General features: G+C 42.4%; 2 protein-coding genes across 3 annotated transcripts; one reads left to right on the top strand and one right to left on the bottom strand.

The window, feature by feature from the left end:
- Positions 1-757: 757 nt before the first annotated feature.
- tmem263 (transmembrane protein 263) lies at positions 758-7,411 on the top strand. 2 transcript variants are annotated; one of them, XM_008304882.1, is made up of 3 exons: positions 758-1,000; positions 2,373-2,443; positions 5,909-7,411. In XM_008304882.1, exons 2-3 carry the CDS (start codon positions 2,377-2,379, stop codon positions 6,205-6,207), a joined length of 366 nt encoding a protein of 121 aa, XP_008303104.1. In that variant the 5' UTR covers positions 758-1,000; positions 2,373-2,376; the 3' UTR covers positions 6,208-7,411. The 2 variants fall into 2 exon arrangements, with proteins under 2 accessions (XP_008303104.1, XP_008303105.1); XM_008304883.1 differs by lacking the exon at positions 758-1,000 and adding an exon at positions 1,010-1,453.
- A 413-nt stretch (positions 7,412-7,824) lies between these two features.
- LOC103374747 (zona pellucida sperm-binding protein 4-like) lies at positions 7,825-10,974 on the bottom strand. The gene is made up of 8 exons (XM_008304887.1): positions 10,479-10,974; positions 10,117-10,301; positions 9,546-9,643; positions 9,306-9,466; positions 9,022-9,214; positions 8,356-8,503; positions 8,196-8,271; positions 7,825-8,112 (listed from the first exon to the last, which is right to left on the bottom strand). The coding sequence occupies exons 1-8, from the start codon at positions 10,972-10,974 to the stop codon at positions 8,021-8,023; spliced, it is 1,449 nt and encodes a 482-aa protein (XP_008303109.1). The 3' UTR covers positions 7,825-8,020.
- Between the last annotated feature and the right edge of the window lie 495 nt (positions 10,975-11,469).

Consider the following 11,469-nt stretch of genomic DNA (forward strand, 5'->3'; position numbering starts at 1 on the left):
TGGAGATTGAGGGTTATTTTTCACATTTTTTCATTGTTTTTGTGTCATAAAGCAGTTTGCATGACATCATGTTTGCTCCTTTACATGACTAAAGACATTTCCATCTTAAACTGATGCAGAAAAGGAACAATTTGGTTTATAATATTTCACCAGGATGCAAGAAATTAAGTATTTGATGCTTTTAAAAAAAATCCATGAATTCATTCTCCTGAACTTGAAAGTTGTTTTTCTTTTTTTTTAAGAGTGCTGTGATGCCTCTGTTGAAAGGAGACGATCTTGGAGTGAGGATGTGAGGCCTGGCCGTCACTTCCACGTCGCGGGGAGGAGGTGGACTCTGGCTGTTTGGATCCGTGTCCTCTCCCGCCAAAGACACAAGTTAAGGCCTGGGTCTTCTCTCTCTGCATCCTCAGCTAAACCCTCATCTTGTCTTTATTAGTGTCCACATGCATCACTGCAGCTTTCGATATGATTGTGAATCCAAACAACAAAAAGACATCAGCGCTGCTTATCACCACATAAATGTAAATATTAGAATACCGTCTGCACTCTCATGTCACAAAGCCTTTTCAGACGTGATCCTGAAACCATTGTTTGGTTAGAGTATCTAACAAACGAGCTAGCTACAGGATATATATATATAATAATTTAATTTCAGGCGAATAAAAAACGAATTGAGTGGTGGGTTTTGTTGTTGTTTTAATCAAAAACAGCCCCTCTGTGTGCGTGTGTTTTGAGCAGCTGGAGCTCCAGGCTGCGGACAGTGTGTACCTCTGTGAGCCTTTATGGGTGGAGACTGAGGTCCTCCCCCCTAAAAAACAGTCCGTCAGACAGACACAAACACAAGCCAGCAGCCTCACCATCAGCAGCTCCACTGTTACGGGCTGTGAAATCTGAAAAACAACACACAAAAAAAAACCAGATACCGCGGCCAGTTAGTTCCTAAGCCCCGCACACAGCCTCCGCTACATTGGATCAGTTTGCTAGCTAACGTTAAAACAAGGTAAGTGCTAAATTAGCTGCTTCGGGGTCCAGTTTGGTGTCAGCCATGAAAACTTCTGCACAACCACGAGCGTCACTTTCGGGGGAAAAACTGAGCCGTGCTACCCTTAAAAAAACAAACAAACAAAAAAAACAGCTTCGGCTTTAGCTTCGGCAGGACGGACGGTTCGGAGGAAACGCCGACCCTCGACGACCATTAGCGGGGAAAAGCCGTTAAAAGTGGAGCGACGCGACGCTCGAGCTGGAAGGTTCTACAAAAATAACGTTCGGGCTCCGCGAAGCGTTCAGACCGAAGCCGAGCGGGACCTTCGCTAAAACCCACTATTGCTGGCTTTAAAAAAGTCACATATTTACCGTGAATTTGTCGGGAATTCAACAACTTTTAACCGAGCATCCGCGGCTGTCTGTTGTGTGCGTCAAATTTAAATGTAGCCTTGTCGAAACAATGGTGGAGGTAAGCTACCTAGCATAAGTTTTAGCTACGTTAGCCAACTACCATTATAAATATGCTATTTGAAGCTAACGCAGTGTTTGTTGTTGTTGTTTACGCGCTAGCTTAAGTAACTTTTCGCCATCTTTAGCTCAGTAAATGACTAAATAATGCTGTCGTCTTGGCTCATTTCATAACTTCTCCATGACTCCATTATATCCTCAGTGTGTACAGTTATGCAAACGAGCCTTAACTTTAAACTCCCCTCCCAGAAAAAAACAACAATTTCAGAGTTTCAGTTTAAACTGCTTTCATGCTTTTGTTCCCCAAAGTCTTGACAGGCTGTTCATGCTGTCAGGCTTTTCCAGCATCAGCTGTTTTAAATGTAGAATTCACCTCCTTGCCGTTTGCTTTCTGACCTGTTGTTCAGCTCTGTGGCAAACTGAACAGGTCTGCCTTGTTCTAGCAGCACACCCAAAGCAAGCTCCTGTGTTTTCTTTACACGTTGTGTGCCTAAAGCAATCCCATTCCTCACCCTGATGTTCTGCCTTTGTAAGCTATCTCATATAAAGCTATTTGTCTGTTTGGAAGGAAGCTTATCATTCGTATACATGCAGCCCATCACATTGTGGTTACAGGGTGGCACCGTACTTATCACTGTACAGCATCTAAACATGTCACTTTTATTCGCTAAAAACTACAAATCCCAGAATTTGTGTCTCCTCTTGCCCTGTCAACGTTACTAAACACCGAAGAAATGTGCCACAGCAAGCACAGACACAGGTCCTCAGCACATTTCGCAGCATAACAGAAATACTTTAAGGATGCCAGAACGATCAAAGTTTTGGATTGTTGTTGGAATCTCTTCTAATGTAGGTCCTGACACTGCATATCTGCGTTTACCTGTGTGTCATCTTGGTAATTGTGTTGTTTATTTTCCCAGAGAGATGAGTCAGGCTGAGCAGGTGCCTGAGGACGTGCCTGCATACCTCAACGATGAGCCAGTCGCTACAGGTAAGTCTAGCTGCAGATGTCCTCTGCTAGTGACACATTTCTGTTTGTTCACCCAAATAGCCTCCAAGTGTTCAGATCATGTTGTAGTGTTTAATTAAAGAAACATGATGTGGGACAATTTGGATAGAAACAAGGATTATGGATGTCACACAGTGATTAGCTGTAATCAGCCACTGTAACTGTACTGTAATTTGTTTAAAAATGCAGGTTTGATAGGTTAGTGTTGCCAAATAGCAGAGTTGTGTAATGTCTTTACCGAAGACATTTTAACCGTGACAGGTCTGCGCTTTGTAAGATTACAATTTTGGCACATTTTGGCTCTTTTATGTGTAAATGTGCAGCGTGAAACGATAAAATATTCAGGTGATTGGGTAAGTGACACACAAGTCACGGCGTGTGGTTCTGAAAAATGTCTCGTTTTTGTATCTGCACACAGTGATCCTCAACTATTCCTTCCAGCTATCAACTGTTTTTGGGGAAGAAAAACATAAATCTGTTTAATTAAAGAACTGTTTGAACCAGGTTTAGGCAGAGAAATGAACAAAGTATATCAAAAGAAAACATAACTGAATAAAGTAGATAAATAAGTGTTAATGAAAGATTGAAACTGCGATCTAAAAATATAGCTAGCGGTTGGAGTTATTAGCTAATAGTGTGAATATACAATTAGAACTGTTTGCTAATGGTGTGGATAAACAAATACAGTCTGTGTGCGGTTTATTTCTCTGTATTTTAAGGATTAAGACACAGAACACACACACAGGACACGGGGTGGTAAGGACTGTGTGTGTTTATACCAAAAACACAGCAGATGGATAGATGACCTTGATACTTCACAGCTCTACAACGACAATTAGCAGAGTGAAAGCAAAGTCCTTTTGATGAAAGTCGGATCATCCTCCAGCCTGTTCTGAAATGTATTTGACAAGGCTTCAGGGATGATTTACATTCATAGTTTTACCTGAGCAGTAGACCTCTGACCGATAACCTATGCACGGAGAATATAGATTGACCAGAAACTTGTTGTCCCCGTTGCTAATTGACATGAACGTCGGTATAAAAGCAGTAGTTTTGGACTCTAACTTGGAATTTTGAGGAACATAAATGTGCTCTTTTTGGAGGCATTTGACACACATTTGACGGGACAAAAGTCCAGTTTTCATAGTGTAAGATGGATGTAAGCCCCGGTCCCCTGGCTGCTTGTCTGTGGAAAAGTTTCTTGAGTTAAACTAATGTGAAGAGAAAAAACAAAAAAAGCATTGCGATATTGTCACACTGAAACATTTGTGACATGATTCAATGTGTCACTACTTATATTTCCGTTTACTGCTTATTCTTTATATTATATGTTAACTGTTTATGTGAAGGTTTGTCTCTTATCCCCTTTTAGGCTGGGTTCAGTCACCACAGGAGTTTTAATCCGGTAGCACCACACACAACTTCTCAGAAGTTCTCCTCTCATTTCAGATATGCATGCACGTGATTTGAAAATAATGGTGCTTCACATGCTACAGGATATTATTAAGATTACTGTGCCAGAGGGAGTAGTCAGGGAGCAACGTGCCTCTTCACATGATCTCATGGATGCAAACATGACGACTGGGGTGCAGTAACTTGCTGCAACACAAATACTTCTTTGCAGTGAGAAAAAAACAAAAGTGAGGGCTGTCCAAGTCTGGGCGAAAAAATGAAACGGGGGTTAAGTTGGTTCCAAACTCCTGTAGTCCAGTCTTGGGTCTCGTTCACACATAGCCGGGTATTTACAAAAATGGATCTACGTATTCAAAAATAGCATTGTTCGCACCAGATTGTTTTAAAAAAATCTTTGTTTTTGTGTTAGAGCACAAAACAAGTAAAATCTCTGTCACAGTAACCAAACTGTAAACATGGTCGCACACATATGACGCTGACGAAGCTTTTGTCGCATATTATGACGTCAAACTCTGTCTCCTCCGTCTACATGCAAACGTAAAGTTGGAGAGTTTTACCAAATATCCACTTTGACTGGAGTTTTTAGATGTGATGGTTTTCGGTGACTTATATCTTTGTTTACGTGTAAACCAAAGACCCAAACGCACTGAAATATTAACGTTTTTGCTCGTTTATTCTGTGCAAGGAGCCCAGCTTGACATTGATGTTTAGCGTCTTGCCTGTCCCAGACGTGCATTCCGCAAAACTTACTAATTAAATGATCTTGAAGAAACGCTCTCTCATCTTGCCTGTACTACTGTGTATGTAAAGGCAAGATGACATAAACTTGATTTGATTTGATTTGATGTGACACTGGTGTACAGTGGAGTCCTTATCTTGTCGTCTTATGGATGTAAATCAGAGAACCCAGTTCCAGGGGAGAATAAAGGAAGATAGGGTCACACGGAGAACTCTGTGAAACCACATCCTGCCTCATTAGAAAGCAAAGCTCTGCCAAAATGGTTTGGCAAAACCCAGAGAGATTGACCTTCACCTTTTTTTTTCTTTTTTATCCTGCTGGGAGGGATATGAGCGATAAACCTACTGTTACATGGAGTGTGACTTATAGGAAGGTACACATCCTGCCATCCTGTCTGATGGACAACATGCTGACATCGTGACATATTGTGGAAGTATTGTTTTGTAACACACACCATCTCTACCATTAAATAACATGACAAGGCCTCTGAAGTAGAGCTTCATGATTTGGAGAAAATATCGAATTGCACATTTTCTGACAGACTGTGTTTTTGATTTTATTTGCAGTATAATCCAATATAAGTGAAGTCAAGCTTCAGTTCACTGCGCAACAGATTTAAAACATGCGATGGAACAAAACCACGTGGGATACAGTCAAAGACATGACTGTCACACAACCACTGACAGTTTAACCGTTTGTCAGAACACGTTACATAACATATATCCTAAAGACACATCTCCTTTGCTAGTTGCATTGTTTCAAATTGCTGTTATAATTTAAAATCGATTAATTGTTAAGACCTACTATAAAGTAGCAGCATGTTTGGTGAAGAGCTGGAAAGATAAGTTGTTTAGTCAACTATATGGTTTACAGAAGATGAATTGGCAGATAGGGCTGCAAGATGTCTTGGTGGTTAGCACCGTTGTCTCGCAGCAAGAAGGTCGCCGGTTTGCGTCTTAGTGAGGACACCCAGGATCTTTCTGTGTGGAGTTTACATGTTCTCCCCGTGCAGCGTGGGTTCTCTCCGGGTTCTCCGGCTTCCTCCCACACAGTCCACATGTTGACGTTAATTGGTGATTCTAAATTGTCCGTAGGTGTGAATGTGAGTGTGCTTGGTTGTCTGTCTCTAAGTGTAGCCCTGTGATAGACTGGTGACCTGTCCAGGTGTCCCCTGCCTTCACCCTGAGTCAGCTGGGATAGACTCCAGCCCCCCATGATCCTAGTGAGGATTAAGCGGAGTATAGATAATGGATGGATGGATATTGAATGTTTAAATGTTGCTTTTGTTGTTTCAGATAACAACAAGGACCACCCAGAGGCACAGCCGGGCATGTTCGGCAGGCTGGCGGGGGGCTTGTACGGCGCCACCAAGGGAGTGGTGGGAGCGACGGTGGGCGGTGTGACCTGGATAGGAGGGAAGAGCCTGGACCTCACCAAGACTGCGGTCATCTCTGTGGCCTCTGTGCCTGGAGCGGGAGTCCAGCTGGTTAAAGGGGGAGTGTGCGCCGTGGCTGGAGGAGTGACTGCCGTGGGCTCTGCAGTGGTCAGCAAAGTTCCCATAGGGGGAAGCAAAAAGAAGGACAAGTCTGACTGATGGGGGACGGAGAGGAGGGAACACACACAGCTGAGTTGTATGACTCGCACTGCGTTTGCTTGTTTTAGCATACGTAAGCAGGAAAAGAGCAAGCGAGGACTCAAAGTTCATCAGTGTGCACGTTTTGGTGTTGGTTCTGTGCTCTTTGTTTTTTTTTTTTTCTTCTTTTGTTTCATTTTTTTAAATGTGTTTTGTTGTTAAACCCACGTTCATACAATTACGTGGCAAAGATTTATACAACAGCAGCGTAACAAAGACTCTCCTTCTCTGTTGTTCAAGGAAAACACACCAGACTTTTTTCCACCTGTGCCTGAAATTTCTCAATTCATCTAACTTTGTCAATAAGCCACAATGTTGTTTTCACTCTAAGTTGTCGTCGTTCGCATTAGTTAACTTTAACATTAGGAGCAAACAGCACAGTAGCAGAAGTTAAACGTCACCTGCAAGACAATCAGTGATGATCTATAACTGACAATGAGGTGTTTCTTGGAGATTTTAAATATTTCACTGTTAAATTGATCTGGGAATGCTCACAGTGGGATTTTAAGATATTAAAAGTCCAGTTTAATATCGTAACTATTTTCCAGCAGTTGATATTTCACTGTTGAGTTCCTGTGACAGTTTCCGTTTTCTTCTGTATTCATATCACCCTCTGGTGGTTACAATCTGAGCTCAGTGGAAGGCAGCTCCTGCTTTTGATACAGAATACGATTTATTACAATAAATATTGTGCCACAGTATGAGAGTATATTATTTGCAATAACCTTCTGCCCAGTTTAATAGTTTCTCCTTTACTTTGTGTAAGTGTTATGACATGTCTGTTGGAAAATACAGAACCTAGGACACACTCAGAAGCTTCAAACATACGCTAATTTCACCGACCACACAAGAGTTTTCAATCGTAGTGTTTCACTAAGCTCATCTGTTACGAGTCACGATGTTTACTGTTCACACTAGGAACCTGATGGCTGGATTTCTTGACATTACCTTCTGAGTTTCAAGTGTCAAGTACATTTTAAAGATAAAAACCTGTAAAACAAAAAAAAAAAAACACAACTTTTGTTACTCTGCTTTGTATCGTGCAGCAGTAAGGTTGCAAAGCTTTTATTTTTACCAGTGTCTCATGTCAGGATGTTTTGAACATTATTGACACAGGGGCAATATTATATTCAGAACTTGTTTAAATAAAATAACTGGAGGTTTTTCTTGTTTCGTGTTTCTTCGGTTTTAAGTTTTAAACAGCTGCTAACTGCCTTGAATCACTCGGACACTTTTACACGCTTATTTGCAAACATCGAGAAAGTTCTGCAGAAGTTTAGAATATTTTTTTTTTTATTGTTTAAAGCAACTTTATCTTTCAGGTTTCAGGTTTTTCTAGTCATAGCTGGCGTACCACATACCTCGTAACTTCTTAAAATTCTACTAAATCCAGTAGTGCGTTGGTAAAATAGAATAGAAACTACTTCGTGTTTGCGGTGAACATTTATAGGAAATTTTATTGTGTTTTGTTTTAGGGGAATCAATTTAAAACCACAAATTAAATATCGTAATATCAGTGGTTCCTGTATTTTAGAATGTCATCGACAAACAACAAAGGGGATAGTCTGCACAAAAATATTAACATCACGTCTGAGCCAATTCATTTTTTTAATATAAATCTGAATACAACACTCTGATGACATGCATGTGATTCGTCCTGCAGCACACGTTAAGCCCTTTTTGTGATACATTACAACATATGCAGTTTTCATTTCATACCAGTAACAAATGAACCATGTTCCAAATGTTTCTCTAAAACTGAGCTCGACGCTGTTTACTGCTCTGGAGAGGCCATGGCCAATGGCCCAGAAGAAACCACAACCTTCGATTCGCTCTTCTCCTGGCTCACAGCTTCCACATCTCTCTCTGCAGACAAACATACAAAAACACAGTCAGGTTTAAGGACATATTTGCTTCAGATTTTTACAGAACATAAATTCATCTCTTACTTCTCCTGAGGCACATTGGTTCACATCTGGCACCCGGAGCATTGTAGCACACAGCTGTACTGCAGTGAATGTACACCTGAACAAGGAGAACAGTGTTGGAAGAGAAATGCAACCATGTTGTGCTGCAGTATTTCTGTATCCATTAATATATAATTATTACCCGTTCATTCATGGGTTCATTTGAACTGGGGTTCACGAAGGTAAACATTTTGAAAATGAAACGTCTGTGGTGACTTGGGAACTCCAGACCAGAGGACTGATCCACTGGAACCAGTGAGGACAAGTAGCGATCGTCCCTGCATGGACATCTGGATGGAGAGCAGTTTAAGTTCAGGCAATGGCAGTTAGATAGAATATAGAATCTAGCCATACATGAACATGGCAGATAGCTTTGGCTGATATTAGCATTCCAGTTTTGCTTCAGCAAACATGTTGGCTAATAAGTAACAAGCAACTGCAATACAGATGTGACATGTCTGAGGTCAGTTGTGAACATGGTCACTGTTGCATCGTTTATCCTTTACTGAGAACTGGGAAGTTAATAGTTCAACTCTAAAATGTCCTACACAGGTAAATACACTGGACACGAGTCTTTGTACCAAAAATAAAATCAGAATCAAGGATTTTTTGTTGTTGTATTGTTTCTCACATCTTTATCCTATTTTCTCAAATGTTGTTATCAATATTGTCGTTAAAAATGTTGTATCGGTCGAACTTCAAATTGTTATTAGTTTCACCGCTGAGCAGACCTGACAGTTATGTTCATTGTTCACAAAGATCCAACATGTCACCAGCAACAGAACAGTGTAAACTGGTATTTAGTTACCCGTCTGTCAGAATGTTCCACTGGGGCAGGCTGTGAGGGTAGGGGTTTGCAGTTACCCAGCAGCGATCAAGAGTCAGGACAAGCAATTGATCTGTCTTTCCAAGGAGCTGAACGTCCACATACACGGGGTCCCTCAGTACTTTGCTCACAGGATAGTCTGCCTCCGTATAGAAAGAGCTGTAGGCCGCAGTCACTGTGAGAGCAGATACACCAGTTATGACACAGTTAACAGTATGAACAGATCTACAAACAGAGTGACTCTGCCAGGCTGACACACACTTTACCTTCATTACAACCCTTTGTGGTGCATTGCCCATTGGCCAACCTCATCTCTACCCTGATGGGTCCCACAGCAGCAACCGGTAGGGGAGGATTCGTAAGTGGTAGAACGTCTACAATCAGAGTTTCGACAGAGGTGGCGGTGTATCTACACCGGAAGAGCAATCTGGAAAAGAGAGCAGGCATTATGTTGTTTAGTCAGAACATTTATTTTATACTAAAACGGTCTCAAAGTGATCACCTACTCATAGGAGCTGTCTCTGGTAATGGCTCCACGAGGCCCAACTCCCACTTCATAAGCCGAAGTCATCCTGTTCTCATAGATGATAGCACCAGGCTCCTCCTACAAAATGTAAGAAAATGACGAATGGGGCAGCAATTCTTACATTTTTATCATGTTGATTGAAAAGTAGGGGCTGCAAGGTGGCGCAGTTGGTAGCACTGTTGCCTCGCAGCAAGAAGGTTGCCGGTTCGCGTCCCGGTGGGGGCACTGGAATCTTTCTGCGTGGAGTTTGCATGTTCTCCCCGTGCAGCGTGGGTTCTCTCCGGGTTCTCCGGCTTCCTCCCACACAGTCCAAAAACATGCTGAGGTTAATTGGTGATTCTAAATTGTCCATAGGTGTGACTGTGAGTGTGCTTGGTTGTCTGTCTCTAAGTGTAGCCCTGTGATAGACTGGCGACCTGTCCAGGGTGTCCCCTGCCTTCGCCCTAAGTCGGCTGGGATAGGCTCCAGCCCCCCCGCGACCCTAATGAGGATTAAGCGGTGTATAGAAAATGGATGGATGGATTGAAAAGTAGAGAAAATCAAGATCTTACCATGACAAGGGAGCCACAGGCAGTAACAGGAAAATGGTAGATGGCAAATTGTGAATTCGAGTCAACATGCGAGCAGCCTTGACCTTCTCCCAACAGTGAGACTGCCTCGAGGTCAAGGTTGGGTAAAGTGGCTTCTTTGGCTACTACAACAATGAAGTGGGCGTCCTTGGTGCACTGGACAGTCACTGATGGAACAAAAGCAGGCAGTGGTGAGCTGAATGTTTAGATAGTTAGATAGTTAAACGATTGTAATCAACACCATTTTACTGGAGTGTAACCGTGCTTGTGGCTATTTATTTGCTTTACTGCAGTTTTAATCAGCTGATGTCTGTAAAGAGAGCAGCACCCTTTAAAAAACTCACCTGCCTTTCCAAAGTAGCACTGTTGGCCGTCAAAGCAGCAGTTTATGGCTTCACATGCAGTAGCAGAGATGTCAGGAGCTCCACATTGGACTCTGGCGCTTCTATCCACGGCACAGTCCTGAGGGGCAGGATGCTTCGGTTCCTTCGGCTCGTAAACGTAAGGCTTCTGCGGTGGTACAGATTGCTGAGAAGTCTGCTGCCTCTGGTAACTTTGATCGGCTTTAACACCGTGCTGAATTTGGGGTGGGAGCTTTGGCGGACTGTAGTTTGGTGGTGGTGGGAGGTAAGCTTGAGGCTTCTGAGTAGGTTGAGGGTTCTGATTATTTTGGTAGTTCTGATTATTTTGATGGTTCTGAGTAGTTTGAGCGTTCTGATAGCTCCGCGGAGTAAGGCCAGAGTGTTGCCTAAATAAGCCCTGACCTTCTACCTCCGTACCCACAAGGCAGCCCAGCAGAGCTAACACCACGAAAGACGTGGCGCCCGAGAACTTAGCCATGGTTTTACAGCGGTCTGACCTGGACAGTCCCCAAGTGTCGACTATCTGTGTCGCTGCTATATATGTATATGTGATCAGGCGTGACGTTTTAAAAACCCCACCTCTGAGGCCAAAGAACCACCAATCAAGGCTTACCCCCGTTCAACAGCCACTTACAAGCTTCAGAGTGTTTTATGTAATGTTTTGTATCACACCATTCAGATGGAGAGTTTAATCTTTTTCGCAAACAAGCTCAGTTTGATGGGTGGTACTGGGAGGATGAAACTCTCGGATCAGGTCAGTGTGTTGGAAGACAGTTTGACATGAAAGTAATTGTTGACAAGTCCAACATTTGGGTCACAAAAACCTTTTTTAAAAGGTCTTTTTAGCCTCAATTTGTCACCAAATGTTGATTTTGTTGGTGCACCAAGACAAACACATTGATCTTTACTTGGAATCTGCAACAAAGTTTTCCACAATATGCACCTCAGGTCAAACTATATCTGTATGTTTTCT

Source organism: Stegastes partitus, unplaced genomic scaffold (assembly GCF_000690725.1).
Source record: "Stegastes partitus isolate 25-593 unplaced genomic scaffold, Stegastes_partitus-1.0.2 Scaffold2345, whole genome shotgun sequence".
Taxonomy (NCBI): domain Eukaryota; kingdom Metazoa; phylum Chordata; class Actinopteri; family Pomacentridae; genus Stegastes; species Stegastes partitus.

Bases quoted from the DNA above. Each gene is read 5' to 3' on its own strand.
- tmem263 (XM_008304882.1), top strand. From the start codon at position 2,377: ATGAGTCAGGCTGAGCAGGTGCCTGAGGACGTGCCTGCATACCTCAAC. The intron at 2,444-5,908 runs GTAAGTCTAGCT...TTGTTGTTTCAG, and splicing joins CGATGAGCCAGTCGCTACAG to ATAACAACAAGGACCACCCA.
- LOC103374747 (XM_008304887.1), bottom strand. From the start codon at position 10,974: ATGGCTAAGTTCTCGGGCGCCACGTCTTTCGTGGTGTTAGCTCTGCTG. The intron at 9,467-9,545 runs GTAGGTGATCAC...TCTCTTTTCCAG, and splicing joins ACCAGAGACAGCTCCTATGA to ATTGCTCTTCCGGTGTAGAT. The intron at 9,215-9,305 runs GTAAAGTGTGTG...CTGCTCTCACAG, and splicing joins CACAAAGGGTTGTAATGAAG to TGACTGCGGCCTACAGCTCT.